The sequence below is a fragment of the Pan troglodytes genome, chromosome X, assembly GCF_028858775.2.
Source record: "Pan troglodytes isolate AG18354 chromosome X, NHGRI_mPanTro3-v2.0_pri, whole genome shotgun sequence".
Classification (NCBI taxonomy): Eukaryota; Metazoa; Chordata; class Mammalia; order Primates; family Hominidae; genus Pan; species Pan troglodytes.
In genome coordinates, this window is record NC_072421.2 from 49,207,360 (window position 1) to 49,233,559 (window position 26,200).

General features: G+C 49.8%; 2 protein-coding genes across 5 annotated transcripts in view; both read right to left on the reverse strand.

Moving 5' to 3' along the window:
• Positions 1 to 683: 683 nt before the first annotated feature.
• On the reverse strand, positions 684 to 6,665 carry PIM2 (Pim-2 proto-oncogene, serine/threonine kinase). The gene is made up of 6 exons (XM_054676836.2): positions 6,283 to 6,665; positions 6,045 to 6,154; positions 5,286 to 5,336; positions 2,519 to 2,891; positions 1,894 to 2,070; positions 684 to 1,793 (listed from the first exon to the last, which is right to left on the reverse strand). The coding sequence occupies exons 1-6, from the start codon at positions 6,341 to 6,343 to the stop codon at positions 1,630 to 1,632; spliced, it is 936 nt and encodes a 311-aa protein (XP_054532811.1). The 5' UTR covers positions 6,344 to 6,665; the 3' UTR covers positions 684 to 1,629.
• Positions 6,666 to 9,722: 3,057 nt separating this feature from the next.
• Positions 9,723 to 26,200, reverse strand: part of OTUD5 (OTU deubiquitinase 5) — a 35,755-nt gene continuing 19,277 nt past the window's right edge. Inside the window, exons 3-10 of one of the 4 annotated variants that reach the window (XM_054676830.1) lie at positions 22,854 to 22,918; positions 22,611 to 22,767; positions 22,364 to 22,512; positions 13,362 to 13,565; positions 11,360 to 11,561; positions 11,142 to 11,255; positions 10,646 to 10,804; positions 9,723 to 10,421 (exon numbers count right to left, since the gene is read on the reverse strand). In XM_054676830.1, the coding sequence (XP_054532805.1) occupies positions 10,683 to 10,804; positions 11,142 to 11,255; positions 11,360 to 11,561; positions 13,362 to 13,565; positions 22,364 to 22,512; positions 22,611 to 22,767; positions 22,854 to 22,918 (1,013 nt within the window). In that variant the 3' untranslated portion in view covers positions 9,723 to 10,421; positions 10,646 to 10,682. Of the gene's footprint in view, positions 10,808 to 11,141; positions 11,256 to 11,359; positions 11,562 to 13,361; positions 13,566 to 22,363; positions 22,513 to 22,610; positions 22,768 to 22,853; positions 22,919 to 26,200 lie in introns of all 4 variants that reach the window. The other 3 variants (XM_054676828.1, XM_054676829.1, XM_054676827.1) reach the window with 3 other exon arrangements.

Consider the following 26,200-nt stretch of genomic DNA (forward strand, 5'->3'; position numbering starts at 1 on the left):
AGTGGTATGCACCTGTACCCAGCTACTCTGGAGGTTAAGGCAGGAGAACCGCTGGAACCCGGAAGGCGGAGTTTACACTGAACCGAGACAAATAAGCAGGGCAAGAGAGGGAAGAGCTCAGGTCGGAACAAGTGAAACCAACATGGAATAGGGTAGGCCAGGTAAGTCAAGTGTTGAAGGAGAAATTAGAGGGATGGGTATGTAAGGGTAAAGATGGGGGAAGAGGCTAAAGATAAAGAGCAAAACAGGTGACTACACCCTGGACAGATTCCAGTCAGCGCCCAACCCCAGCCCCGCCCTGGCCAGTACCCTGACAGGGCTTTTCTTCTGCAACAGGGGAAAGGGCTTCTTCATTCCCCTGGGGTGCCAGGGAAGGTAGTTTTTCTGCTTCTGAGATAGCCATCTTGATTGGGGATGTGCCCTAAACACCTTCAATATGCACAGTATCTCCAACAGAGAACTCTTCTGCACATACTGGGCACTGCATAAGATCAGGGGCAGGGGAATCAAGATTTTTTTTTTTTTTTTTTTTTTTTTTTTTTTTTGTGGTGCAGCTTCAAGAATCCTTAAAGCTCTTTAGGATGGCAACATAAGACTGTGGCTTCCTGAGGACAAAGCAGAGGACTGTCTCAGTGCACAGTAGATGCTCCATAAAAGCCTCACACCTACAAATGGCCAGCCGCTTCTGATTCTATTACTTTTATTAAATAGTGGGTTTCCACACATGGCTTTTTAAATAATCCAGGCAGGAGGAGAAGAGAGGAGGGCACACTTGGAACTCCCCTCCCCACAATACGTGATTATTTACATTTTAGTAATTGGACAATCCCGGCTCAGGAGGAGGTTGCAAGAATCTGCAAAAGTTGGAGGGAGCGCCCCAGGAGAACAAACAGCAAGCCTTATTTCCCCTAGCCCATCCCCCAAAAAACCATCCATCCCATCCTAGTGTCTGGTGGTGTCCGGTGGTGTCCATCTTCCATTCCTTCCCAAATTATGGAAGTAAGGTTCTTCTCACCAGAATAAGAGCACTTGGGATAACAGAGTAGGGTCCCCTCACCCAAAAAAAAAAAAAAAAAGCCTTGGGGTAACAACAGGGCATTACCTCCCCCAGAATAAAGAATCCTGGGCTGAGGCAGGTAAGCAGCTTGACCCAATATGGGACCCTAGGCTAGGGGAAAGGGTCCCTTTACTAAAATAAAAGCTACTGGGGTATTGGAAGGAAAGCACCCTTGCCCAAGTAAGAGCATATGAACTAAGTTTGTGTGGTGGTAGTAGGAGGTGCCAATGTGGGGTGACACATCATCAGAATAAGAGTCCCGGGGCTCAGAATGGGAACAACTTCACCAAAATAAACTTCCTTAGCAAAATGAGAAGCAAGAAGTTCCCCCTCCAGAATCAGGGACCACAGGTTCTGGGAGGAAGGCTCCTTTGTAGGATTGGGAAGGGAACTGGGCAGACTTGGTTTATGTCTTCTAACCCCTGATCCTCAATCCCTTACCTTAGTAATACTGGACTTTAATGACTGGTAATGACCTGTAAAACCAAGTCAACAAATGTCCATCTATCCCTGTGACATGGCCATGGGATGGCTCTTCTGACCATTGGGGGCCAGGCCAGGCCAGGCCAGGCTTAGGGTAGCAAGGACCAGGCCAAAGGGGCAGGGCCTCCTTTGGAGGGGTTGAGGGGTACATCCTCTGCTGGTGTTTGCATCCAGGGGTCCAGCAGGATCTCTTCCAGTGAGGGTCGGGAAGAAGGTTTGGGGGCCAGGCACCGGCGGATTAGGGCACAGCAGTCTGTAGGCCAAGAAGCAGAGAGGGAAGATTAGCAGTCAGTAGGGGGTACTGGTCCCTGAGAAGGATGGAGTCTTCTGGGCTGGGGTCAGTGAGGCCTCACCTGGGGAGACATGGGCTGGGAAGTGGAGCTCAGCTTCCAGAATCTCCTGGTCCCTCTCGAAGGGAATGTCCCCACACACCATGTCATAGAGGAGGATGCCCAGTGACCAGACAGTGGCCGGGAGTGCATGGTACTGGTGTCGAGAGATCCACTCTGGGGGGCTGTACACCCTTGTCCCTGCACACAAGCCAGGGGTTAGACCAACTCAATCTCATGATGCCCTTCTCCAACCCCAAACTCTCCAGGAAGGATGGCCTCACCACAATTAAGAGCACTCAAGATAAAAGCAGAGTCCCCTCACTAGATAAAAAGCAGCTAAAATAACAGAGTCCCCTCAACAGAATAAAAGCACTGAAAAGTAACAGGATCCCCTTACCAGAGAAAGAATACTCAGGATAGTAACAGGATCCCCTCACCAGAATAGGAGCCCAGAATAAGGTTAGCACACCGTTAAAAGATGGACTTTATCAGAGGGCAAGGCTGAGAATCCCCAGTATTAGCAATCGATCATCTTATATAATGCAGTATGGGTCAAGGATTACAGGACACCCCACCACTGGAGGCCAAAGGTCACAAGGCCATCAAGTAAAAACAATCCCTCCAGGGAGATTTAGAGAAGCCTTACCATCAAAGTCAGTGTAGGGTTCATCATGAAGCAGGGCACCAGAACCAAAATCAATGAGTTTGGCACAGCCACGGCGTAGGTCTATCAGGATGTTCTCATCCTTGATGTCACGATGGACAACTCCACGGGAATGGCAGTGCTGGATGGCTGCCACTACTTGGCCAAAGAAGCAGCGGCTTGGGCCTTCACCCAGTGGGCCCTTCTCTGTGATATAGTCAAAGAGATCCTGGGCGGGCAAAGGCCGCTCGAGGACCAGCATGAAGCCCTCCTGTGTCTCAAACCAGTCAAGCAGGCGGATCACGCCAGGGTGCCCACCACCTGCACCCACTTTCCATAGCAGTGCCACTTCGAGTGGGCATGTGACTGAGTCTGACTGGGGGCACAGGTGGGGTGGGAAGCAGGGAGAGAAAAAAGACAGATGTCAGGGCAACAGCTCTGAGGCTTTTTACCTAAGCTCAACTCAGGGCCCCTTTTCCTGACAGTGTGTCATTGAGCAACTCACTTCCCTTCCTGGCCTCACTTTCCCTAAAGACACAAACTCACACAGCGATTGAGAGGGTGAAACCAGCAAAGAGCCTGCACAAATCTCGCATGTCATAGATCAATAAACATTTGAATAAACAAAAGAAGTTCGGCCAGGCACAGTGGCTCATCCCTGCAATCCCAGCACTTTGGGAGGCTGATGTGGGTGGATTGCTTGAGCCCAAGAGTTCAAGATCAGCCTGGGCAAAATGGCACAAACACAAAAATTAGCCAGGCTTGGTGGCATGCACCTGTAGTCCCAGCTACTTGGGAGGCTCAGGTGGGAGGGTCGCTTGAGCCAAGAAGGCAGAGGTTGCAGTGAAGATCACACCACTGCACTCCAGCTGTCTCAAAACAAACAAGCAAAAATACAAAGAAAAATCTGGTTATTAACTGAAGGCTTTCAGCAGAAGCAGCACCACCATTATGTGTTTTGTTTTGTTCCCTGACATATCCCAGATTAGAATAGTACCTTACACAGGTGATCAATAAATGTTAAACAGATGACAGCACTTAATAGCATGGGCTCTGACAAGCAGTTAGCACTCAATAAACACTTATTGTGTAATGGTTTGTTTTGTTCACGGACGTATATGAAGCACTAGAACAGTGGCTGCTAACAGAGTAGGGCTGAATGAATATTTGTTAAACAGGTGAAAACAATTAGTAAAAAAGGACCTAGCACAAAATGAGCTCTCAATACTTATGTAATACTTTGCTGAGTGTCTAGAATTATGTCTGTCATATAGTAGGTGGTCAATATACCTAATTTGTTAAACAGCTGAGTGATTTATTACAAAGGACCTAGCACAAAAGGACTTAGTGTTATCGTGTGTTTTGTCAGCATCACCAAGCACCTAGAACCAGCCAATAAAAAGCCTAAATGTGGCCCTGCGCAGTGGCTCACGCCTGTAATCCCAGCACTTTGGGAGGCCGAGACGGGCAGATCACCTGAGGTCGGGAGTTCGAGACCAGCCTGAACAACATGGAGAAACCCCGTCTCTACTAAAAATACAAAATTAGAGGCTGGGCACGGTGGCTCACGCCTGTAATCCCAGCACTTTGGGAGGCCCAAGGCGGGCAGATCACTAGGTCAGGGGTTCGAGACCAGCCTGGCCAACATGGTGAAACACGGTCTCTACTAAAAACATAAAAATTAGCCGGGCATGGCAGCAGGCGCCTGTAATTCCAGCTACTCAGGAGCCTGAGGCAGAAGAATCGCTTGAACACAGGAGGTGGAGGCTGCAGTGAGCTGAGATCACGCCACTGCACTCCAGCCCAGGCAGCAGAGCGAAACTCCGTCTCAAGGAAAAAAAAAAGTCATAAATGCAGCCGGGCGTGGTGGCTCATGCCTGTAATCCCAGCACTTTGAGTGGCCGAGGCAGGCGGATCACCTGAGGTCGGCAGTTCAAAACCCGCCTGGCCAACATGGTGAAGCCCTGTCTCTACTAAAAATACAAAAATTAGCCGGGCATGGTTGTGCGCTCCTATAGTCCCAGCTACTTGGGAGGCTGAGGCAGGAGAATCGCTTGAACCCAGGAGACGGAGGTTGCAGTGAGCCGAGATCGCGTCACCTCACTCCAGCCTGGGCAACAGAGGGAGGCTGTGTCTCCAAAAAAAAAAAAAAAAAAAGTATAAACGCTACGGGCCACAAAATCCGCCCCCCACTGCCTCCCCAAGCCCTGCGCAGGTACACTTCGAGCAGCAACCTTCTGGGATGAGGCAGAGCCCTCTCCTGGCCAGGCTGCTGACTTGCACAGCAGCAGACGTTTTCTCACCGAGATGCAAAAATACCGATATTGCGCAGGCGCACCCTCTCCCTTTGGGTCCCATGGACTGCGCAGGCGCAGTTTCCCCTAGAGCCCGCCAGGGGGCGCTCCCAACTCTACAACTTGCCCAGACCCGCCCTGATGTCCGTTAGCGTTATAACGGCAAGAGAGAAGCAGCCACCATCACCATGGCAACCAGCGACCTCTGCCCCTTGTTCCCCACCAGCACGCCCTGCGGGCAGTCCCCCAGCAGTGTTTGGAGGAAGGATGGTAAAGGTTTGTTGGAGGGGAGAATCCAGGGCTCTAGGGGAATTGGGGTGAATCAGAACTGTATGTCACCCCAAGGGAGTATAAATGGGCTGGCAGTATTCTCACTGTTACAGGGCCCAGGGAGTCATACATCCCCTGGAAAAGCAAGGAGGTGAATACATCAGTGATGGAGTAGGTAGGTTAGGAAGGGCTCCGAAGGTACTCACCAAGGGGGACCAGCCCAGCACACGATTCCGGGGAATCACTTTGATGGCCACCTGGAGAAGAAGGCCGTGATAAGGAGGCCAGCAGGTGATCCCCAGACCCCTCCCAGTCTAGACCTTCTGCCTACCTCCAGTATTCCTCCATCTACCAGCACTCTAGTCTTTCTGGTCCCCAACCACAGCACCCCACAGAACGCGTACCAGGGCGTCTCCCCTGCCCTCCAGGTCCTCGGAACCAAGTTTATCTCTCCCACCTTCCTTAGCCCTGGGCTCTCCGTTCTCAGGCATCAGGACTCATCACTCCAAGTCCTGAGTTCTAGATTTCCTGATACCCCAGGCCCACAATCTTCCTATTTAGCTCTACGACACCCCAACTCTGTACCAGGGTCCTGGTCCGCATGACTCCACACTGGACACCTACCTCCAAAAGTCCCACAAATCTCACATCTAGGTCCCTGCTTTCCCACACATACACAGCCTGGACCCCGGGGTCAAGGAACTCCGGAATCTGAAGCCCCCTGCCCGCCCCCCCCCCGCCCATAACCTCCTAGACGGACACACACACGCGCACGCACACACACCTGGCCCTCTACACACACTGCAGGCTCACTCCTCGGACACGGACACACACACACACACACACACACACACCTGGTCCTCTACACACTGCAGGCTCACTCCTCGGTCAACCAGCATTCCAGGGCCAGGACCCCCGCCCCCGCCACACGCACCTGACCCTCCCAAGACCCTCATGACGGATACCTGGAGTCGATCTGTGAGGCGGTGTCCTGCGAAGACGGTGCCAAAGCCCCCCTTACCCAGGAGGGGGCCGAGTCGATACTCGGCCTCGAACGCTTCCCGATCCTTGCCTCCTACGCAGGCGGAGGCGAGGAAGTCAGGGTGGCGGCGTGCTGAGCCCAGCCACGACTCCCTCCCCCCGCGCTGCAACCCATCATTCCAGCCCACCCCGTCTGGTTGCAGTAGGGGAGGATGTACTCACCTGGCGGCGGCGTGGGGGTCACGGGGGGCGCGGGAGGCCCCTGTAGAGGCTTGGTCAACATGGAGGTGGAGCTGCGCAGATTGAGCCCACTGAACCCGCTAAGCCCGCAGGGCGTGGACGCCCGGGGCAGCGCAGCTGGGGAGCCAGGGCTGGGGGGCGCCAGGGTGGAAAGCAGAGAAACTGGTGGCCCGGAAGCGCCCGCAGACGGCGCAGCGTTAAGATTCGCCGCGCGCGCCAGCCCCAATGCTACTGAGCCTGGGCACGCGCCTCCCGGGAGAGTCACCCTGGGCGACAGCCCCGCCCACCTGGCTTTGATCAATCCGGACGCGGCACCTGCTGTACCACAGCCAATCGGAGCCAGTTCTTATTTGCATACCACCCTCATCGTTTCAAGGACCCCCTTATGCAAATACACGCTCGGTTCTTCCGAGGAGGCGGGGCCTGCATGTAAATGAGGGGGCTTGAGGTGGGGCTCACACCAAGAGGAAACCGGTTCTGGGAATCCCTTTGCAGCACCGCGCTTGTTTTGGTTGTTGCGCGGGGTTGTTGTTGGTAGTGGTGGCGGTGTGTGTGTGTATTTACACTTAAAAAATAACTGCGCAGTATCCTTTCCTGGGAAGTTGGTTTGCCGCCGCTGCCTGGATATTAGCACAGAGATAGCGCCAGGCCGGGCTTCTAAGAATTCGCGCCTGTGGCTATCCAAGACTCCGTCTCGAAAGGTGCTTGTCGGACTCCTTCACCGGAGTCCTCCAGGCGACTGGCGGCCTTCACTGGAAAGCTGAGGCCAGGGCCCTGGAAATATCTGGTAGCCAGGGAGGGGGAACCCCTACCATCAACGCCACGGGTGTGCATTGGTCAAAGGCAGCATTGCCTGGTGAGTGTTTATTGGAGCTTTTAACCCTGAGCCCTGGGCCCAGTCAGCAAGTCTAGAATCTAGAACAGCAGGGGGTGGTTCTTGGGGGATGGGGGTGAGCCCAGAGTGGTGGTGGCATGGGGATGCTCTTGGAGTTGAGAGAGGCAAGGACTGAGAGACATGATAGAGGCTGCTAGAGAAGTGGCAACTCTCAGACACAAATTTGTGAAAAACAGCCAGAAAAGGCGCCACACCCCAGGAAGAAAAATGAACTCCAAAGACACATGAATGCCAAGATATACACAAACACATACTGTCAGACACATTCACAGAAACGACCTAGATACACATGCAGCCAGAGACTGACATACACTTTCAGGCAAGCACACTGTCAGAAAAATAGTTATGTCCTAGAATGACACCCAGAGATACACTGTTACAGAAAGGCACTCACGCAGACCTACATTTGCCATGTGATGACACAGAAATGTCCCGTCACACTGGCAGAACTTGTCACAAACACACTGTCACCATCAGACATGCACTGTCACAGCAAGACTTGTACTGTCCCAGAAATAAGAGACGCAGAGTCTGTCACAGGAAGATGCACAGATGCTCCAGGGACACACATGCACTGCTCTGAAGGCAGACATGTACTGATGTGATAGAATCACATTTTGTGGCAGTGTCACAAAAACAGACATGGATAGACCTGTTCAGACACAGACATACATACACCATGACACATGCAGTTTATCAATGGAACAAACTGTCCAGAAATAGCTACCCAGAATCTGTTGCAGGAACACAAACGGACATCCACCCCATCAGACAGAAACCACAGATGCACTGTCACAGACAGACCCACGCAGGCATGCACGCATCTTGGATTTAGACACAAACTGTCAGAGATAAGAGTCCCACACTCAGTCACCATCTGACACACCTGGAAACAAGCCCTTCATCACACACACAACTGGGGACACTCTGTGAGCTGCACATGAAGACTTGGACTCACCACAGTCACACACACACAGACAACACCAAAAAAGCACACATGTACTCTCCTTTGTTCACCCAACGTTATTGGGGGTGGTTTGCTATAAGCCTACCAGGCCTTGATGGGGATGTTGGTATCAGAGATGTACAGATAAGTCAGGCATCAAACCTGTGCCATGAAGTTTATCTGTAGTACAGCTACTGGGGAGATTTTTAGATACAAGTGAGAATGTGAATGGGCTTCTCAGCAGGTGACCCTCTGTCTTGAAAGACAAAGGTTGGTGGCTCAGGACAGGGGAGGGCAAATTGCAGGCAAAGGCCAAGAACACTGGACAGAGCGGCGAGAGATTGGCAGGGGCCAAATGGTGCAGAAACTTCTACAAAAAGACTACTACTAACATTTGTGCTCTCTCAATGTGCCAAGCACTGTGCCCAGGTAGTACGTTACTTTGATCATACATATTCCCTCTAGATGATCACAGCAGAAGCATGAGGGAGTAGATATCACTTTTTTTTTTTTTTTTTTAAGACTGAGTCTCGCTCTGTCACCCAGGCTGGAGTACGGTGGCGCAATCTCGGCTCACTGCAACCTCCACCTCCTGGGTTCAAGCGATTCTCATGCCTCAGCCACCCAAGTAGCTGGGATTACAGGCACGTACAACCATGAATGGCTAATTTTTGTATTTTTAGTAGAGATGGGGTTTCTCCATGTTGGCCAGGCTGGTCTCGAACTCCTGATCTCAGGTGATTCACCCACCTCAGCCTCCCAAAGTGCTGGGATTATAGGTGTGAGTCACTGCACCCAGCCTAATCACCTCTTGTACAGATGAGACACTTGAAACAGAGAAGCAATTGACCAGGGCCAGGAAGGTTTCAAAGCAACTCTACAACAAATAGATGCTTGGCCACTGGGTTCCAGACACACTCCGCAGACAGCCACTCAGCTAGCCATGCCCTCAACTGCAGAACCAGACACACATCCTGTCAGAGGGTCTCCATTATCATGGCATGGTGAAAAAGCTGCTTGAGAAAACCTGGGGGCCAGCCAGCCTTCTTTACCTTGGATTTACCCCTAGGGAGGGCAGGCAAAGAGGTATCAGACTGGGGGACAAGAACAAAAAAGGGTTTAGCCGTCCTTCACCTTCTAAAACCTAGTGGGTGAGGCCCCTCTGGTTACTTCCACTAAACTCATGTTGCTACAAAGTATCAGTTGCACTTTTCCAAGGCTTTTCTTCATCAGATCATGATAAGGAAAGAGCAGCATTCATGGTGAGAGGCAGGCGGAGAAGCTGGAATTCAGGCAGGAAGTTCAAGCTCACAGTCCTCTGCTACCATCACCCCCCCGCCCCCGCCCCAGGAAATAGGGTAGGCAGGGGTGGGGTCAGCAGGCAAAGACGCAGCTTTTCCAGTGGCAATAGGTCCAGAAGGAGGTTTAATAAGCAGCAAATCAAATACAAACTCCAGGCCCCCAGACAGACCCTGCTGGAGAGCATTCACACCTCTGAGGTCAAGCCAAGGTCCGTGCCATTGCATCCTCTGCCCAGAGGCCCGCCCAACCCCTGCCCCACACAGAACAGAGCCGCTCAGGGAAACTGACATTTGGTTTTATTGTGCCAAGGACATTACAGATGGCGGATCTTGTCAACACCTGCAGGGCACGGGTGCCCCATCTGCCAAGGCTGCTCCCACACTCCCTACACTCAAATCCCGGGTGGCAGCCATAATCCCCAAAGATGACCCCCACCCCAAGATTCCAAAGAGGCTAGTGGTGGTGGAAGCAAAAGGAATGCAGCAAGGTCAGGGTTTCATTGTCCAAGCCGGCCTGACACCTGCCGCCCTGCCCTTGCCCAGTGCACACCCTAGACCCTGGGCCGGCCTCCATGCAGCTGGAGGCCAGAAGACAGCAACCCATATCTTTGCGCCCTCCTCCATGCCCCATGGCCTGCCTGCCCAGAAAGATGCCACCTTCACAGAGCCAGTGCTGTCGTCTATATCATTTTTGATTAGTTGATTTTATAAGATAAAAGTAATTTTAATAAAGAAAAAATTCAACATTGAAGGCTCAGACGTTCTTGGGGGTACTGGGAAGGGAAATTTCCCACTTCTTCCTCCCACCTCCCTGGCATCAGTGTCGGGGGTGGCGGCAAGTTTTTCTCATCTTGGAAGGAATGAGGGGCAGGGAGACTTTCCTCTGTCTGAATGTCTCTCTCCTCTGGGGCTGCCTGGCTGCCAGTTGGTCTGTCTCTGTGTGCCTCTTGTCTATCTTCGGCACCCTTGCCCGAGTCCCCTGTGGAATGCAGGGATGGTTCTGTGCGGGGTGGGGTGGGGGGCAACAGGGCACATCAGCTGGCAGAGAGACAGGTGATAGTGGCAGCAGCAATGAGAGAGAGTGCAGGGGTGGGCTAGCCAGAGGGAAGTGAGGAGGAGGGAAAAGGGGAGAGCAGAAAGAACAGAAGGAGGCAAGAGGGAAGAAGCCAAAGAAGGTGAGGTGGCACCGGAGAGCAGGAGTACTGGGGTTGGGAGATGGTATCCAATCCCTGGGTCTCCATCAACTCTTGTCTGGGGGCGGGTCTCTGTGCACTTTGTTTTTCTTCATACTGTCTAGGTATTCCTGTTGGGACACTGCCAGCACCGACGCTAGGATCTCATCATCATCCCAGTCATTCAGACCTGCTGGGCGAGAGGAAGAGGAAAAGGATGATGGAGCGCTCTCAGCCTGCCTTCTCCTCACCCTGTGCCGACATCTGGGGCTCTGGAGAAATCCCATAGGGCCCTTCTCACTCCTTTCTCAAAACAGAAGGATCTGCTAGGCCTGTGAAACCCCACTTAGATCCCAGACCCTTCTGGGGCAAATTCCTTGGATCTGAAAAATCCCCTCCAGTGCCTCTCCCTTCTTTTCTTGGGGAGATGGCCAGAGGCTCCAGAAAGCCCCTCTCAGGACTTGCCACTTCTTCCAGTCTCTCCCAGCTCCTAGCAGCCTCCATCCCCCCAGACAAAGGAGGCTTACCAAAGGCAGAGGGGGACATCTGCTGAATGAGGGCCCGGCACTCCAAAGCAGGGTAGAGGGACACAAGGGGGGAAGTTGCCCGGTCGGCCCCTGCCGAGAACTGACTGCTTGTACCTGAAGCAGATGGACAGTCAAAGGTAGGGACCCAGGATCCAGGACCCAGGACCCAGGCAGTGCCTCCTAACTCCCAGCACATTCCCTGTGGGCAAGTCACTGACCTGGCGCACAGGGCGAAGGAGGTTTGGCAAGAGCTAAAACAGTGCCTGGGGAAGGGGGCTTCATGCCCAATTCAGCATGCAGCTCAGGGTGCTCAGGTGACGAGGCTGAACTCCGCTGCCGCGGGGACCGGCTAGTCCACTCCTCCAGGCCACTGGAGGCTGCTGCTGTGGCCGAACTGCATGTGGCGCTGGCTTTCCGGGGCTGCAGCGGGGAAGGTAAATGCGTTAAGGACCACCAGCAGCCATGACCTTCTTGTGACCCATCCCTGAATGCTGGCTCCCTTCCCAGGACCTTGGCTATGATACAGCTTCTACGTAGGTCAACATCATCCCCACTCACATGGTGGACCACAAGACTCCTCACAGGACAGAGGTGGAGCTCGTTACCCTTTCTCTCACACCCCTACAGCCAATCTGACAGGAAACCCTGTTACCTCTATCTTGAAAATAGATCTCAAATCCAACCCCTTCTCACCAACTCCACTGCCAGCACTGGCCACCAGTCACCTGGCCTACTGCAGTAGCCTCCTCCTCACTGGCCCCTGCTTCTGCCCTCACTCACCAGACTCCACTGGATGACTAGCAGGCAAGTCGATCTTATTAAATCCCCAACCACATCCTGTCCGTCCTCTGCTCACAATCCTCCCATGGTTTCTGCCTCTCTGAGAGTAAATGCCAAAGTCCTCGCCACAGCCCACAAGCCCCTACCCAATCGGACCCACAACCTCTCTGACTTCATCTACTACTACATTCTGTTCGGATACACTGGCCTCCCTCTGGGCTGTGCCTGAGTTGTACCAGGTGTGTGGGCCTGCTGTCCTCCCCTCCATGTGCGCTCAGCTAACTCTCACCTTCTGCAAGGCTCAAATCTCACCTGCTCTGAGGCCTACCCTGACTGCGCTATTTCATACCGTGAACGCACATTCCTGCTCAGCCCCTTTATCCTGGCTGTACACTTTCCATCCATAGCACTTCCCAACTAATTTATTCATTATATTTATTATTTTATTTCACTCTGCAAAACTGTGAGCATCACAAGGACGGGGATCTTGGTCTGCTGGGCTCACCTATGTATCCCCATATACTGAAAACAGGGCCTGCCACAGACTGGTAGTAGGTATTTGTGGAATAAAACTCAGCTCCTTCAGCCGGGTGCGGTGGCTCACGCCTGTAATCCCAGCACTTTGGGAGGCCGAGGTGGTCGGATCACGAGGTCAGGAGATGGAGACCATCCTGGCTAACACGGTGAAACCCCGTCTCTACTAAAAATACAAAAAATTAGCCAGGCGTGGTGGCGGACGCCTGTAGTCCCAGTTACTCCGCAGGCTGAGGCAGGAGAATGGCGTCAACCTGGGAGGCGGAGCTTGCAGTGAGCCGAGACTGCGCCACTGCACTTCAGCCTGGGCGACAGAGCAAGACTCTGTCTCCAAAAAAAAAAAAAAAAAAAAAAAAACTCAGCTCCTGCCAGCCAACATCTACAATCACTCCAAACTCCTTGCGATTTTACAATTCCTCAGATGCTTGTCTGCCCCACCCCTCCCCGCTCCCCTAACAATTCAACCTTCCTCTGTGAAGACTAACCGGAGCCCCCACCTCCACTGATCTCCCAGTCAGGGTCAAGGACCCCACCAATGAGTTGTCTCTGCCAACAGACGAGATCGCTGAGGGCAGCGTAGTCCAGATTTGATGTTACATTCTCAGTAGAGACCTGGCACACAAGGGCAGTCAACAAAAGCTTGTGTCTCTGAAGCTATCCATTATTCTCTTGTGTCACCAGCAGCATGGCTGCCCTCCTCTCACTCCTTAAGTGCCTGTTCTGCACAAGTATTTAAAGTTCCAAGGTACAATGCCAAAACTAAGACCAAGATGAGTTACAGATGGTGCTGGATGCTTCCTTCCCTCCCAGATGTCAAAACTGCTTAATTTTTTTCTGCTCGCTTGAGGGCAAAGCATGAGAAGTAATGAGTTTTTGGCCAAGCCTGTGACAGAGTCCATGACCCACCTGGCTGGGGCCTCGGACCTGGCGAGCTTGTTTCTCCTGATCCCGCAACCACTGCAGGTAGGATTCCCGAGCCACCTGCTCCTCGATGGCCTCATTTGTGGCCTCCCAGTCCGTGGCCCGTTTCTTGTCTTCTAGCATCTGCTGTTCAATCCATGACTCCTCCGATGTTTTTATGGCATTCTTCATCAGAGACTGCTCTGCAAACTGCAAGGAGGGAGAGGAACAGGGATGTGCAATAACACACTGAACCTGCCCAAGAGCCAGAACAGACTCAGCGAGGTAGGCCCACAGGCCCCAGAAAAAAAAGGAGACAGGAAAGCAGGTACTCCCAAAGAGCAACACTCCACAGACTACCTCTTGATTGGGGACCAGGGGAAAGCAGGCTTGGGATGTGGGACCTGTCATTCCAAACTCCTATGCTTGTAAGACCTGACTCTAACCCCCAAACCACCTCAACTGAGGCACTGAGACTGGAGCAGTCAGGTGCCTTCCAACCTGGGACTTATTTTTTTTTTTTTTTCCTGAGACGAAGTATCGCTCTGTCGCCCAGGCTGGAGTGCAGTGGGGTAATCTCGGCTCACTGCAACCTCCGCCTCCCAGGTTCAAGGGATTCTCCAGCCTCAGCCTCCCAAGTAGCTGGGATTACAGGTGAGTGCCATCCCCCCCAGCTAACTTGTTTGTATTTTTAGTAGAAATGGGGTTTCACCATGTTGGCCAGGCTGGCCTTGAACTCCTGACCTCAGGTGATCCACCCGACTCGGCCTCCCAAAGTGCTGGGATTATAGGTGTGAGCCACTGCACCTGGCCCTGGGCCTTAATTTAAAGAAGCCCCATCCAGTGATGACTGTTTCATAATGTTGAGGACTTTCACACACATGAGCAGAAGAGACACATACAAAAATTAGCTATGTGTGCACAGGGTGGAGGGAGTATTCAAGCATGTGAGGGGTTGGGGGAAGTAGTGGGTGTGTGAGGGAATAAGGGGGCAGTATCAACATGGTGTGGGGTGCTATGAGTTACAGGACACTACATCAGAGTACTGTTTTTCAGGCTGAGATCCAACAGCATTTTTAAAAAATAGAAAATATCAGAATATATCCCAGGGAATAAGTGCAAATGTTGTTTCATGAAGCTTTAGTTAACATTATTTTAATGCACATATACACATCACACACAAATGCATATATGCTAAGTAATCATGTAAAATGTATTCTTTTCTTTTTCCTGCAGACCTTGCATTCAGATAAAATGTAATTTTTTACTGTGAATAGTTAAAAACAATTCGTAAAACTATGTTAGAACAAGCCAATTAAAAAAATAGTCAAAAAATCTAACCACTCTGGCAGTGTTAAACACACTCCAAGTGTTTTTTCTACTCACTCACTCAACAACAATCAACACAGGAGACTTCTGTGACCAAGTGTGCGGGCTGGGGGGAGGGTGTTTTCCCACACAGCAAGCAGCGGACACCTGGTGTCCGTCCTCCAATGCAATTCAATACCCAGAGACAGCCTGGGATCCCACAGGTTGAGGGCTCAGTCCCACAAGACTCCCCCCAACCCCCTTCGAACACCAGTCGAAAGTCTGGGCCTCCAGAATTTCTGACTGACCAGCTATAAATTGGGATTCCCACAATACTTTTTTGGGGGTTCAACTAACTTGCTAGAGCAGCTCACAAAACCCAGGAAACACGTCTGCCAGTTTATTATAGAGAAAATTACAAAGGATACAGATGAGATGCACAGAGTGAGATATGGGGGAAGGGACGTGGAGCTTCCATGCCCTCCCTGGGGTGCCACCCTCTAGAAACTTCCATGTATTCAGCTACCCAAAAGCTCCTAGAACCCAATCCTTTTGGGATTCTTTGGAAGCTTCATTATGCAGGCATTATTGATTATGCCATTGGACACTGGTGATCAACCTAATCTTCAGCCTCTCTCCCCTCCCCAAAGGCTGGGGGATGGGCTTAAAGTTGCAAACCTCTAATCCTGCCTTGGTCTTTCAGGTCACCAGCCCCCATCCTGAAGCTACCTAGAGGCTGCCAGCCATCAGTCACCTCATTAGCATACAAAAAGGCATCACTTTGGAGATTCTAAGGATTTTAGGAATTGTATGTCAGGAAGTCACAAACACAATTCACCAAAGAAGCTATACAGATGGCAAATAAGCATATGAAAAGATGCTCAACAGCATTTGCCAAGAGGCAATTGCAAGTTAAAATAATGAGATACCACTACACACCTAAGAGAATGGCTAAAATCCAACACAATGACAGAATCAATTGCTGGTAATGCTGACAACAGGAACTTCCAAATCATTATGGTGGGCAGGCAAATAATACAGCCACTTTGGAAGACAGTTTCTCAGTTCCTCATAAATCAAAACATAATCTTACAACGCAATCCAGCAATCTTGCTCCCAGGTATGTATACAACTGATCTAAAAAATTACGTCCACAAAAAAACCTGCATGCACATTACAGAAGCTTTATTCATAATCATCAAAAACTGGAAGCAACCAAGAATGTCTTTTAATAGGTGAATAATTAAACTGGTATCTCCATAAAAGGAACATTAAGTGATAAGAAAGAAACCAGCTAACAAGCCATGAAAGAACATGGAGAAACCTTAATGCATACTGCTAAGTGAAAAGAAGCAGTCTGTCACATTGACCATTTTAATTTCAGGGGGGAAAAAAGCAAATTGGCTGCAGGTGGCTCACCCCTGCAATACCAGCACTTTGAGAGGCCAAGGCGGGAGGATCACTTGTCCCCAGGAATTTGAGATTGGCCTGAGCAACACAGTGAGATCCTGTCTCTACAAAATAAAAATATTTTTAAAGTTAGCCAGGCATGGTGGTGTGTGCCTGTGGTCCCAGCTACTTGGGAGGCTGAGGTGGGAGGATTGCTTAAACCCAGGAGGTAAAGGCTGCAGTGATATTGTGCCACTGCACTCCAGCCTGGGCAACAGTGATACACTGTCTCAAAAAAAAAAAAAACAAAAAAAACAAACAAACAAAAAACAGTATGAAAAGGCTACATACTGTATGATTACAATTATATGACATTCTGAAAAAGGCAACCCACAAAGACAATAGTGTTTGCAGGAAGAGGGAGGAAGGGAGGGGTAAGCATATGGAGTATGAGGAATTTTAAGGGTGGTCAAACTATTCTGAATAATACTGTAATAGTAGATACATGACATTATACATTTGTCAAAACCCATAGAATGTACAACACAAAGAGTGGACCTTAATATATGCTATTTAAAAAAAAATTAGGAAGGCTGGGCACGGTGGCTCATGCCTGTAATTCCAGCACTTTGGGAGGCCAAGGTGGGTGGATCTCCTGAGGTCAGGAGTTCGAGACCAGCCTGGCCAATATGGTGAAACCTGTCTCTACCAAAAATCCAAAAAATTAGCTGGGCGTGGTGGCGCGTGCCTGTAATCCCAGCTACTCGGGAGGCAGAGGCAAGAGAATCACTTGAACCACGGAGGCTGAGGTTGCAGTGAGCCGAGATCGCACCACTGTACTCCAGCCTGGGTGACAGAGCAAGACTCTGTCTCAAAAAATAAATAAATAAATAAAATAAAATAAAAATTAGGAGATCTATGGCCAGCGCGGTGGCTCATGCCTGTAATCCCAGCACTTTGGGAGGCCGAGGCAGGCAGATCACCTAAAGTCAGGAGTTTGAGACCAGCCTGGCCAATATGGTGAAACCTGTCTCTACTAAAAATCCAAAAAATTAGCTGGGCGTGGTGGCGCGTGCCTGTAATCCCAGCTACTCGGGAGGCAGAGGCAAGAGAATCACTGGAACCACGGAGGCTGAGGTTGCAGTGAGCCGAGATCGCACCACTGTACTCCAGCCTGGGTGACAGAGCAAGACTCTATCTCAAAAAAATAAATAAATAAATAAAATAAAATAAAATAAAAATTAGGAGATCTATGGCCAGCGCGGTGGCTCATGCCTGTAATCCCAGCACTTTGGGAGGCCGAGGCAGGCAGATACCTGAAGTCAGGAGTTCGAGACCAGCCTGGGCAACATGATGAAACCCCGTCTCTACTAAAAATACAAAAATTAGCCAGGTGTGGTAGTGCATGCCTGTAATTCCAGCTACTCGGGAGGCTGAGGCACGAGAATTGCTTGAACCCAGGAGGTAGAGGTTGCGGTGAGTTGAGATCATCGCACCACTGCACTCCAGCCTGGGCGACAGTGAGACTCTGTCTCAAAAATAAATAAAAAATTAGGAGATCTGAGATCCCAGCATAGAATGCAAAAATGTGACAAAATAATACAAATGTATTACAAACATGAAACAACCTTGGCCGGGCGCGGTGGCTCACGCCTGTAATCCCAGCACTTTGGGAGGCCGAGGCGGGCGGATCACGAGGTCAGGAGATTGAGACCATCCTGGCTAAGACGGTGAAACCCCGTCTCTTACTAAAAATACAAAAAATTAGCCGGGTGTGGTGGCAGGCACCTGTAGTACCAGCTTCTCGGGAGGCTGAGGCATGAGAATGGTGTGAACCCGGGAGGTGGAGCTTGCTGTGAGCCGAGATCACGCCACTGCACTCCAGCCTGGGCGACAGAGCGAGACTCTGTCTCAAAAAATAATAATAATAAAATAAAATAAAAATAAACACCCTCATTTGAAGGGGGTGGGGGTACAAGTAGGTCACTTTCAAAATGAATGGAGTCTGTAACACCAAAGGCAAAAAAGAACTATATGTAGCATTGTGCTATAGTGATAAAGTTGTTTCCCACGGGGGTACGGGTGAACAAGTGTGATTCTGCTACGCGTGTATATGGAAATGAGCAGTTACATAAACGGATGGTAGGAACCAGTGCATATACATCTGATGGCGTATCTACTGTTGGAGAGGGAATTTGCAGATGAACAAGGGGAGAAGGCTAGAATGAAGCATGTGATAATGGATCTGAGTTGGAGACATCAGTAAGGATTCATGTTTAATATAAATACAGATGGTTACAGGTAGAAATATTTATAGATATGTGTACAAAGGCCACTATACATACATGTAGCTCCTTGCTCTATCAGCTATAGATATGTGTACAAAGGCCACTATACATACATGTAGCTCCTTGCTCTATCAGCTGACAGGGCCTAGAAGCATGGACAACCTGATATCGAAGAGCACATTCAACACCTAGGTCTTGATTTCTGTTAACAGTCTCCAATACATTCCAGGGCTCTCTAAAGAAATGGCTGATTGAGCTGGGCGCAGTAGCTCACACCTGTAATCCCTGCACTTTGGGAGACCGAGGAGGGTGGATCACCTGAGGTCAGGAGTTCGAGACTTCAGCCTGCCCAACATGGTGAAACCCCATCTCTACTAAACAATACAAAAAACAGCTGGGTGTGGTGGCGCATGCCTGTAATCCCAGCTACTCGGGAGGCTGAGGCAGGAGAATCGCTTGAACCTGGGAGGCAGAGGTTGCAGTGAGCTGAGATGGCGCCCTTACACTCCAGCCTGGGCAACAAGAGCGAAACTCCCTCTCAAAAAAAAAAAAAAGACCATATTGATGTACGTAATAACTGGAAAAATTAATAAATTAAGGATGAGTTAACGATGAGACACAGATCCTCCTTAAAGAATTCCAAATAATCTATGTAGATACTCTACCCTCAAGGGGATGGGGCATAACCATTTCTTAGGTGTGGGCTGCACATAGTGACTTCCTTCCACACAGTACAGTATGGAAAAGGTGGGAAAGAATAACCTTAGGTGGAGAAACCTAACAAACACTACTTCTGCCAGTTGATCAAGGGTAACACCAACAGGCATAAATGACACTCATAGTATAAACCCTTGAAATGATGTAATGACAATGGCACTTTACCTCTGTGATCTTCCTCCCTAAGACCCACAACCCTAGTTTAAACATGAGAAAAAGTCCAAAAGAGACATTTCCTACAAAATATTTGATCAGTACTCCTTAAAACTGTCAAGGTCATCAAAACAAAACTGAGAAACTATCAAAGATAAAGGGGCCTAAGGAGGCATGCAGATTTCATTTAATAGTAACGTATTAGGCTGGGCATGGTGGCTCACGCCTGTAATCCCAGCACTTTGGGAGGCCGAGGCGGGTGGATCACCTGAGGTCAGGAGTTCGAGACCAGCGTGGCCAAGGTGGTGAAACCCCGTCTCTACTAAAAATAGAAAAATTAGCCAGGTGTGGTGGTGGGCACCTGTAATCCCAGCTACTTGGGAGGCTGAGGCAGAAAAATCGCTTGAACCCAGAAGGCGGAGGTTGCAGTGAGCCGAGATCGCCTCATTGCACTCCAGCCTGGGTAACAGAGAGAAACTCTGCCTTTAAAAAAAAAAAAAAAAAAAAGTATTAATATCGGTTCGCACATTGTAACAAATGTACCATAATCATTTGAACTGTTAATAACAGCAGAACTGGGCTGGGCGCGTTGGCTCACGCCTGTAATCCCAGCATTTTGGGAGGCCGAGATGGGTGGATCACCTGAGGTCAGGAGTTCGAGACCAGCCTTTGACATGGTGAAACCCCGTCTCTACTAAAAACACAAAAATTAGCTGGGCGTGGGGGTGGGTGCCTGTAATCCCAGCTACTCGGGAGGCTGAGGCAAGAGAATTGCTTGAACCCGGGAGGCAGAGGTTGCAGTGAGCCAAGATTGCGCCATTGCACTCCAGCCTGGGTGATGAGAGAGAAACTTCGTCTCAAAATAAAGATGATAATAATAATAATAATAATAGCAGAACTGTGTTTGGGAAGAGAAGGATATGTGGGAATTCTGTATTATCTCAATTGTTCTGTAAATCTAAAACTGCTCTAAACAATTAAGTCTATTAAATACAAAAACTTAAAACATTCATTTTTATTTTTTCTTTCAGACAGAGTCTCGCTCCGTCACCCAGGCTGCAGTGCAGGGGTCAAATCTCAGCTCACTGCAACCTCTGCCTCCTAGGTTCAAGCGATTCTCCTGCCTCGGCCTCCCAAGTAGCTCGAATTACAGGTGTGTGCCACCACACCCGGCTAATTTTTTTTTGTATTTTTAGTAGAAACAGGGTTTCATCATGTTGGCCAGGCTGGTCTCGAACTCCTGACCTCAGGAGATCCTCCCACCTCGGCCTCCCAGTGTTGGGATTACAGGCGTGAGCCACCACACCTGGCCAGAACATTCATATTTTTGAAGAAAGAAAAAGAGGAAGCTGGGTGCAGTGGCTCATGCTTGTAATTCCAGCACTTTGGGAGGCCGAGGCACAAGGATCACTTGAGCCCAAGAGTTCAAGGTCAGCCTCGGCAATATAGTGAGACCTTGTCTCTACAAAAAAAAAAATTTTTTTTTCATTTTTTTACAAAAAGTTTTTTTAAACCACTGGCCGGGCATGGTGGCGAGCACCTGTAGTCTCCCAGCTACTCGGGAGGCTGAGGTGAGAGGCTTGCTTGAGCCTGGGAAGTGGAGGCTAGCTACAGTGAGCCTAGATTGCCCCACTGCACTCCAGCCTGGGTGACAGAGTGAGACCCTGTCTCTCCACCCGCCCACCAAAAAAGAAAATGAGCCATTAAACCAGGACAAGTCACAGATGAATCTTAAATGCATAGTGTTAAGTGAAAAAAGCCAGTCTGAAAAAGCTACATACTACATACTGTACATTTCCAATTATATGACATTCTAGAAAAGGCAAAACGAGAGTCAGTAAACAGATCGAAAACAAAAAACAAGAAAATTCTGAGAAACTGTCACAGCCAAGAGGAGATAAAGGGGACACAACAACTAAATATAATATGGCACCCTGGATGGGATCCTGGAACAGATAAAGGTCATTAGGGAAAAACTAAGGTAATCTGAGTCAAGTATGGTCTTTAGTTAATAATATGTCGATATTGGCTCATTAACTATGACAAATGTACTATGTTAATACATTAATCATAGTGAGGCATATGGGAACTCTGTAATATATTTGTAACTTTTTTTTTTTTTTTTTTTTTGAGACAGAGTCTCATTCTGTCGCCCAAGCTGGAGTGCAGTGGCACAATCTTGGCTCGCTGCAACCTCTGCCTCCCAGTTTCAAGTGATTCTCCTGCCTCAGCCTCCCGAGAGTAGCTGGGATTACAGGCACCCACTGCCACACCCAGCTAATTTTTGTATTTTTAGTAGAGACAGGGTTTCACCATGTTAGCCAGGCTGGTCTTGAACCCCTGACCTCAGGTGATCTGCCAGCCTCGGCTTCCCAAAATGCTGGGATTACAGGTGTGGGCCACCGTGCCCGGCCTCTTTGCAGTAATTCTGTAAATCTAAACCTGCTCTAAAATTAAGTTTATTTAAAAACAAAACAAAAAAGAACCCTATGTTGGAGGGTGTATTGGTGTTAGGCTATGTGTTTCCGAAAATGAAGCAGGAGTACTTTGTGTTTGTAGAAGTGAAACCTGAATAGAAGATACCAAAATCCTCAGCAAATGACTGTGAGAGAGAGAGAGAAATGAATGAGAATCTATCGGTATGTGCTGGGAAAATGCACTGCCACCTTCTGAACACCTACTAGGCCCCAGGCCCAGTGGGAGGTGCTTTCTGTATCAGCCAAGCTGCCAGCCTGGAATACTTACAGAATCTGCCTAGATCACACAGCCAGTGAGTGGTGGGGCCAGGCCTGTACCCCATGTCTCTGTGACCATGGCTGTCTGTAACCACTATGATCCCAGGAGAAAGACCCATGCCAAGATGCCCAGAGCAAGCCCTGGCTCACTGCTCCAAAATAGGACTCCACATCCTAAAATGCCAGCCCTCAACGGGCACAAAAGATAGGTAAGCCAACTCAGACAGGCAAACCAAGACCAAAGAACAAGCCCTGAGAGATCACCTTAAGTAACTCTCTATTTTTTTTTTTTTTGTAAGGATGACCTCAGGGGAGAGAGGAGACAGGATATTTTTGTGAGTTAGGGGCAAAACAGACTCCAACAGAGGTTTCTGACCTCTATATCCAGCAGCCATTCTGGGCACAGGGACCCACTCACCCCTGGTTTGAATGATGGCAGGCCCAGCCCCACACCAATGGTGGCCTTGTTAGGATTCACCACTGAATTATAGTGGATATTCCGATGGTAGCTAACACGAATGGGTTCGTCCTCGTTTTGATGTATCCCATGGAATGTGTTGATGGGTTCTGCAGAGAAAGAGAAGGAGGGAGCATCCACAGCAGGCCAGGTTGGGCAGGCTCGAATGAGGCACCATCTTTCCCTCACCTACCCACTGCAGAAGTACCTGTGCTATACTGGTACACCTCCACAGGACGGTTGTACATCTCTGCCATGGCCTGCATCTCAATGTGGTTGCCATGGCAATTGTTTTTCCGCTTCCTGTTAATGTAGGTGGTAAAGTCCTCTGTGACATAGTTGGAGAAGTAGTCGGCATTCTTCATCTGCAGAATAGATTGGAAGGTTAAGGTCTGTGTGGAGAAGAAATCCTCCCACCCTGCCCCTCCCCCAGAGGCCTCCATTTTCTCACCAGATAGTCCATGCAATGCTTTCGCACAACCTCATGCATGTCCTGGTCTCCATACACCTGGTCAGCTGTGGGGGCAGAAGAAAGCAGCAGCTAGGGTCAGAGATGCCAGAGAAGAGCTCTGAATCATAGAACATCCTTTGGGGAGGAGGAACTGGGGGACCAGGGAAATTCCCTTTTCTACCCCAAGGCCTGGAGAGTTCTTGCCCTTGTAGGCTAGAACGGGGTCATGGAAAAATATGGCAGGCAGGGCCAGACTTGAAGAACAAGAGAGTGCAGGTGAGAGGAACACATCCACAGGCCTCTTGGGCAGATGACTTTGTCTAGGGTACACGTGGCCACTCAGAGAAATCAGCAACATTCTAAGTTCCACAGGTTGGCCTCAAATGCTATTGATTCCCACACACCCCCTTTGCTTTCCACATGAGGAAACTGAGGTTCAGGGGGAGTTTGTGGTTTGTCCAAGGTCACAAAGAGTCAGTCTGTGACAGAGTCAACTCTGAATTCAGTTTTCCTGACTCCTACGAGTCAACATGGCCTTTGTAGGCTGAAAAAAAAGGGAACAAAGACAAAAAAAGGAAAGAAAAAAAAATGGGCTCCAAGCCCAGTTCTGCCACATACTAGAGAGTTGAGTGACCAGAGGCAAGTGACCCAAGTGTTCTGAGCCTCATATACCTCATCTGTAAAATGGGAAAAAGAGGGATAACAGGCCAGGCGTGGAGGCTCACACCTGTTATCCCAGCACTTTGGGAGGCCAAGGTGGGCAGATCACTTGAGGTCACGAGTTCGAGACCAGCCTGGCCAACGTGGTAAAACCCTGTCTCTACCAAAAATACAAAAATTAGCCGGGCATGGTGGCGGGCGCCTATAATCCCAGCTACTTGGGAGGCTGAAGCAGGAGAATCGCTTGAACCCAGGAGGCAGAGGTTGCAGTGAGCCGAGATCATGCCACTGCACTCCAGCCTGGGCGACAGAGTAAGACTCTGTCTCAAAAAAAAAAAAAAAAAAGAGGGATAACCAAATGGCAGGCCTTTTGTGGGGATTAAATGAGATAACGGGTATAAAATAACTACCACTGGGCTTGGGACAGAGTAGCCACAGAGTAAATCAGAATTCCTTCCTCCGTAGGGAGGCCTGAATGTGGGGTACTGTGAAGGTGACAGAGGTGAGTAAAATCCTGCCCCTACCTTCGGGGAGCACACAGTCTAGTAAAAGAGATAAGACACACATGCAACTAACTTTAGCTTAACTCAGGATGGGCAGCCTGTGGCCCGAATAGTCCAGGCGTCGTGAGATTTGGTCAAACTAAGGCGAGAAGGAAACACACTCCCTCTGCTTCGCTTGAGGATCTTCACACATGCCGTTCCTTCTCTTCAGGACGCTCCTTCCATCCTCGTCAGCTGCCTACTTCTCAAACACCAATGTGTTCTTTATTTATTTATTTATTTGAGACAAGGTCTCGCTCTGTCGCCCAGGCTGGAGTGCAGTGGCGCGATCATAGTTCACTGCAGCCTTGACCTCCTGGGCTCAAGCGATCCTCTCGCCTCAGACTCCCAAAGTGCCTGGATTACAGGTGTGAGCCACCGCGCCTGGCCCAACATGTTCTTTAATACAGTTCCCCACTACCCAGGACACCTCTATCACCAGATTTATCAAAGGTGTGCATAGACTTCTGCCCGACCACACTGGGCTCCCACAGAAGGCAAAGGGCAGTTCACACCAAAGTCCACCCCCAGCTCAGGGCCCGATACAGTAAAGGAAATCAGGAAAAGTTTACTGAGCAAATGGATAGGCTGGGTAAGCCAGGGAGCTCTTCTCCCTGTGAAATTAAAGTGGGCCTGAAGATCATGCAAGTCTGATTTCCACTGGTTTTGGGAATTTCCCTTTGTTTCCCCAGAGGACCACTGCTCTGATGGGATCTCCCTGGGGCATGGGGCTAGGGTCAGGTCACACAGGAACACTCCTGAGTTCTTCCCTGTCAGTCTACCTCTCTGAAGAACTGTCAGAAGAACACCTTCCCTGCCTTCCCCTTCCTACCCTGGAGGGTTCTGTGAGAAAGGCTACTCTGAGATAGAAAATAGGGCCCATGTTTGTCTCCAGTCCTCTTGGAGGTGAAGAGACCTGAAGGGTAAGGGGGTGTGGAGGTTGTGAAGGCGGGAAGGGGGGTAGCCCCTTCACCAATGTAAACAAGGATGTGGGTTCTGCGGCCACACTCTCCCCCGCCCTCCCCAGCGGCATTTCCAGCAAGTCACATGTCCTGCGCACAGGCTGGGGGCCCCCTGCTGCTGCCTTTCTTAGAAGCCAGGACCACAGAGCCCGCACAGTGAGCTACTTGGGGAGCTATTTCTGTAGGCTGAGCTTGGGGTACTGGGAGGCAGTGCTGTTGGCAGCTGCAGTAAACAGGAACAAAGATGAGAATGAAGGGGTTAAATAGGGGTTGGCTGGCCAGGCTCAGAGAGATAGGCTGAGGTGCTGGAGAAAGCCCATCTCCTATGGAAAGGTCAACGGTCATTTCCAGGCCTGGGAGTTCTATCTTCAAGAGCTAGATGCCAGATGCAGGAAAATGGGGAAAGAGAGGAGACTGTGGAACAGGGAAGGGATCTGGGGGAAAACCCCCTGAGGGTCCCATTTCTCTGCCACTGACCCCTTTGCCTGGCAGAAAGGCTCTGCTGCCTCCTAGCTGTGTAGCAATGGATAAGGCCTTTAACCTCTCTAAGCTGAAATGTCCTCATGCATAAGGTGGAGACAGTAACTCCTCTTCCATCTGCTGGGTGTTGTCAAAACTACACAGGAGGTTTGCCAAGCACCTAAGGCACAGTAGGTGGTCAAGAAACAGGAACACAATTTGTCATGACGACAATGATTCCTTCATATGCTAGTTACCCACGAGTCAGCCAGAATGTTGCCATAACCACTTATGAAGCCCTTCCTCATTTCTGTTGCAATTCCTCAGCCAGAGGAAAGCCCCAAATGCAGACCTAGGATGCATGTCCTCTCCTGGCTCTCTACCTTTAGCGAAACCAAAGGTCCACAAGTCTACCTCTAGGCCGTTAGTTCTAACAAAACTTCAGCAGTTAAATTAATATCGAATTAACAATACAGGCTTCATAAAACAGGGTCCTAAAGTATGGACGAGTTATGACACTTCTTTACTTATCTGTAAAATGTAAAACACCACCTTCTCTCCTCAATCCTATGACGGCACTGATAGGTGATATGGTATAACATGTACCTAATCACAGCTTTTGAGGGGGGAAACACACCACACTGATTATAAGGTATACCCTAAGTTTGGAATCATTAACGTGGAAGAAAATATACATCTCCAAACCAAGGAAAACAGCAATAGT

Coding starts and splice junctions, on each gene's coding strand:
- PIM2 (XM_054676836.2), bottom strand. CDS start 6,343: ATGTTGACCAAGCCTCTACAGGGGCCTCCCGCGCCCCCCGTGACCCCC. Junction 6,155..6,282: donor GACCCCCACGCCGCCGCCAG/GTGAGTACATCC, acceptor CCGCCTGCGTAG/GAGGCAAGGATCGGGAAGCG. Junction 5,337..6,044: donor GCCTCACAGATCGACTCCAG/GTATCCGTCATG, acceptor CTTCTTCTCCAG/GTGGCCATCAAAGTGATTCC.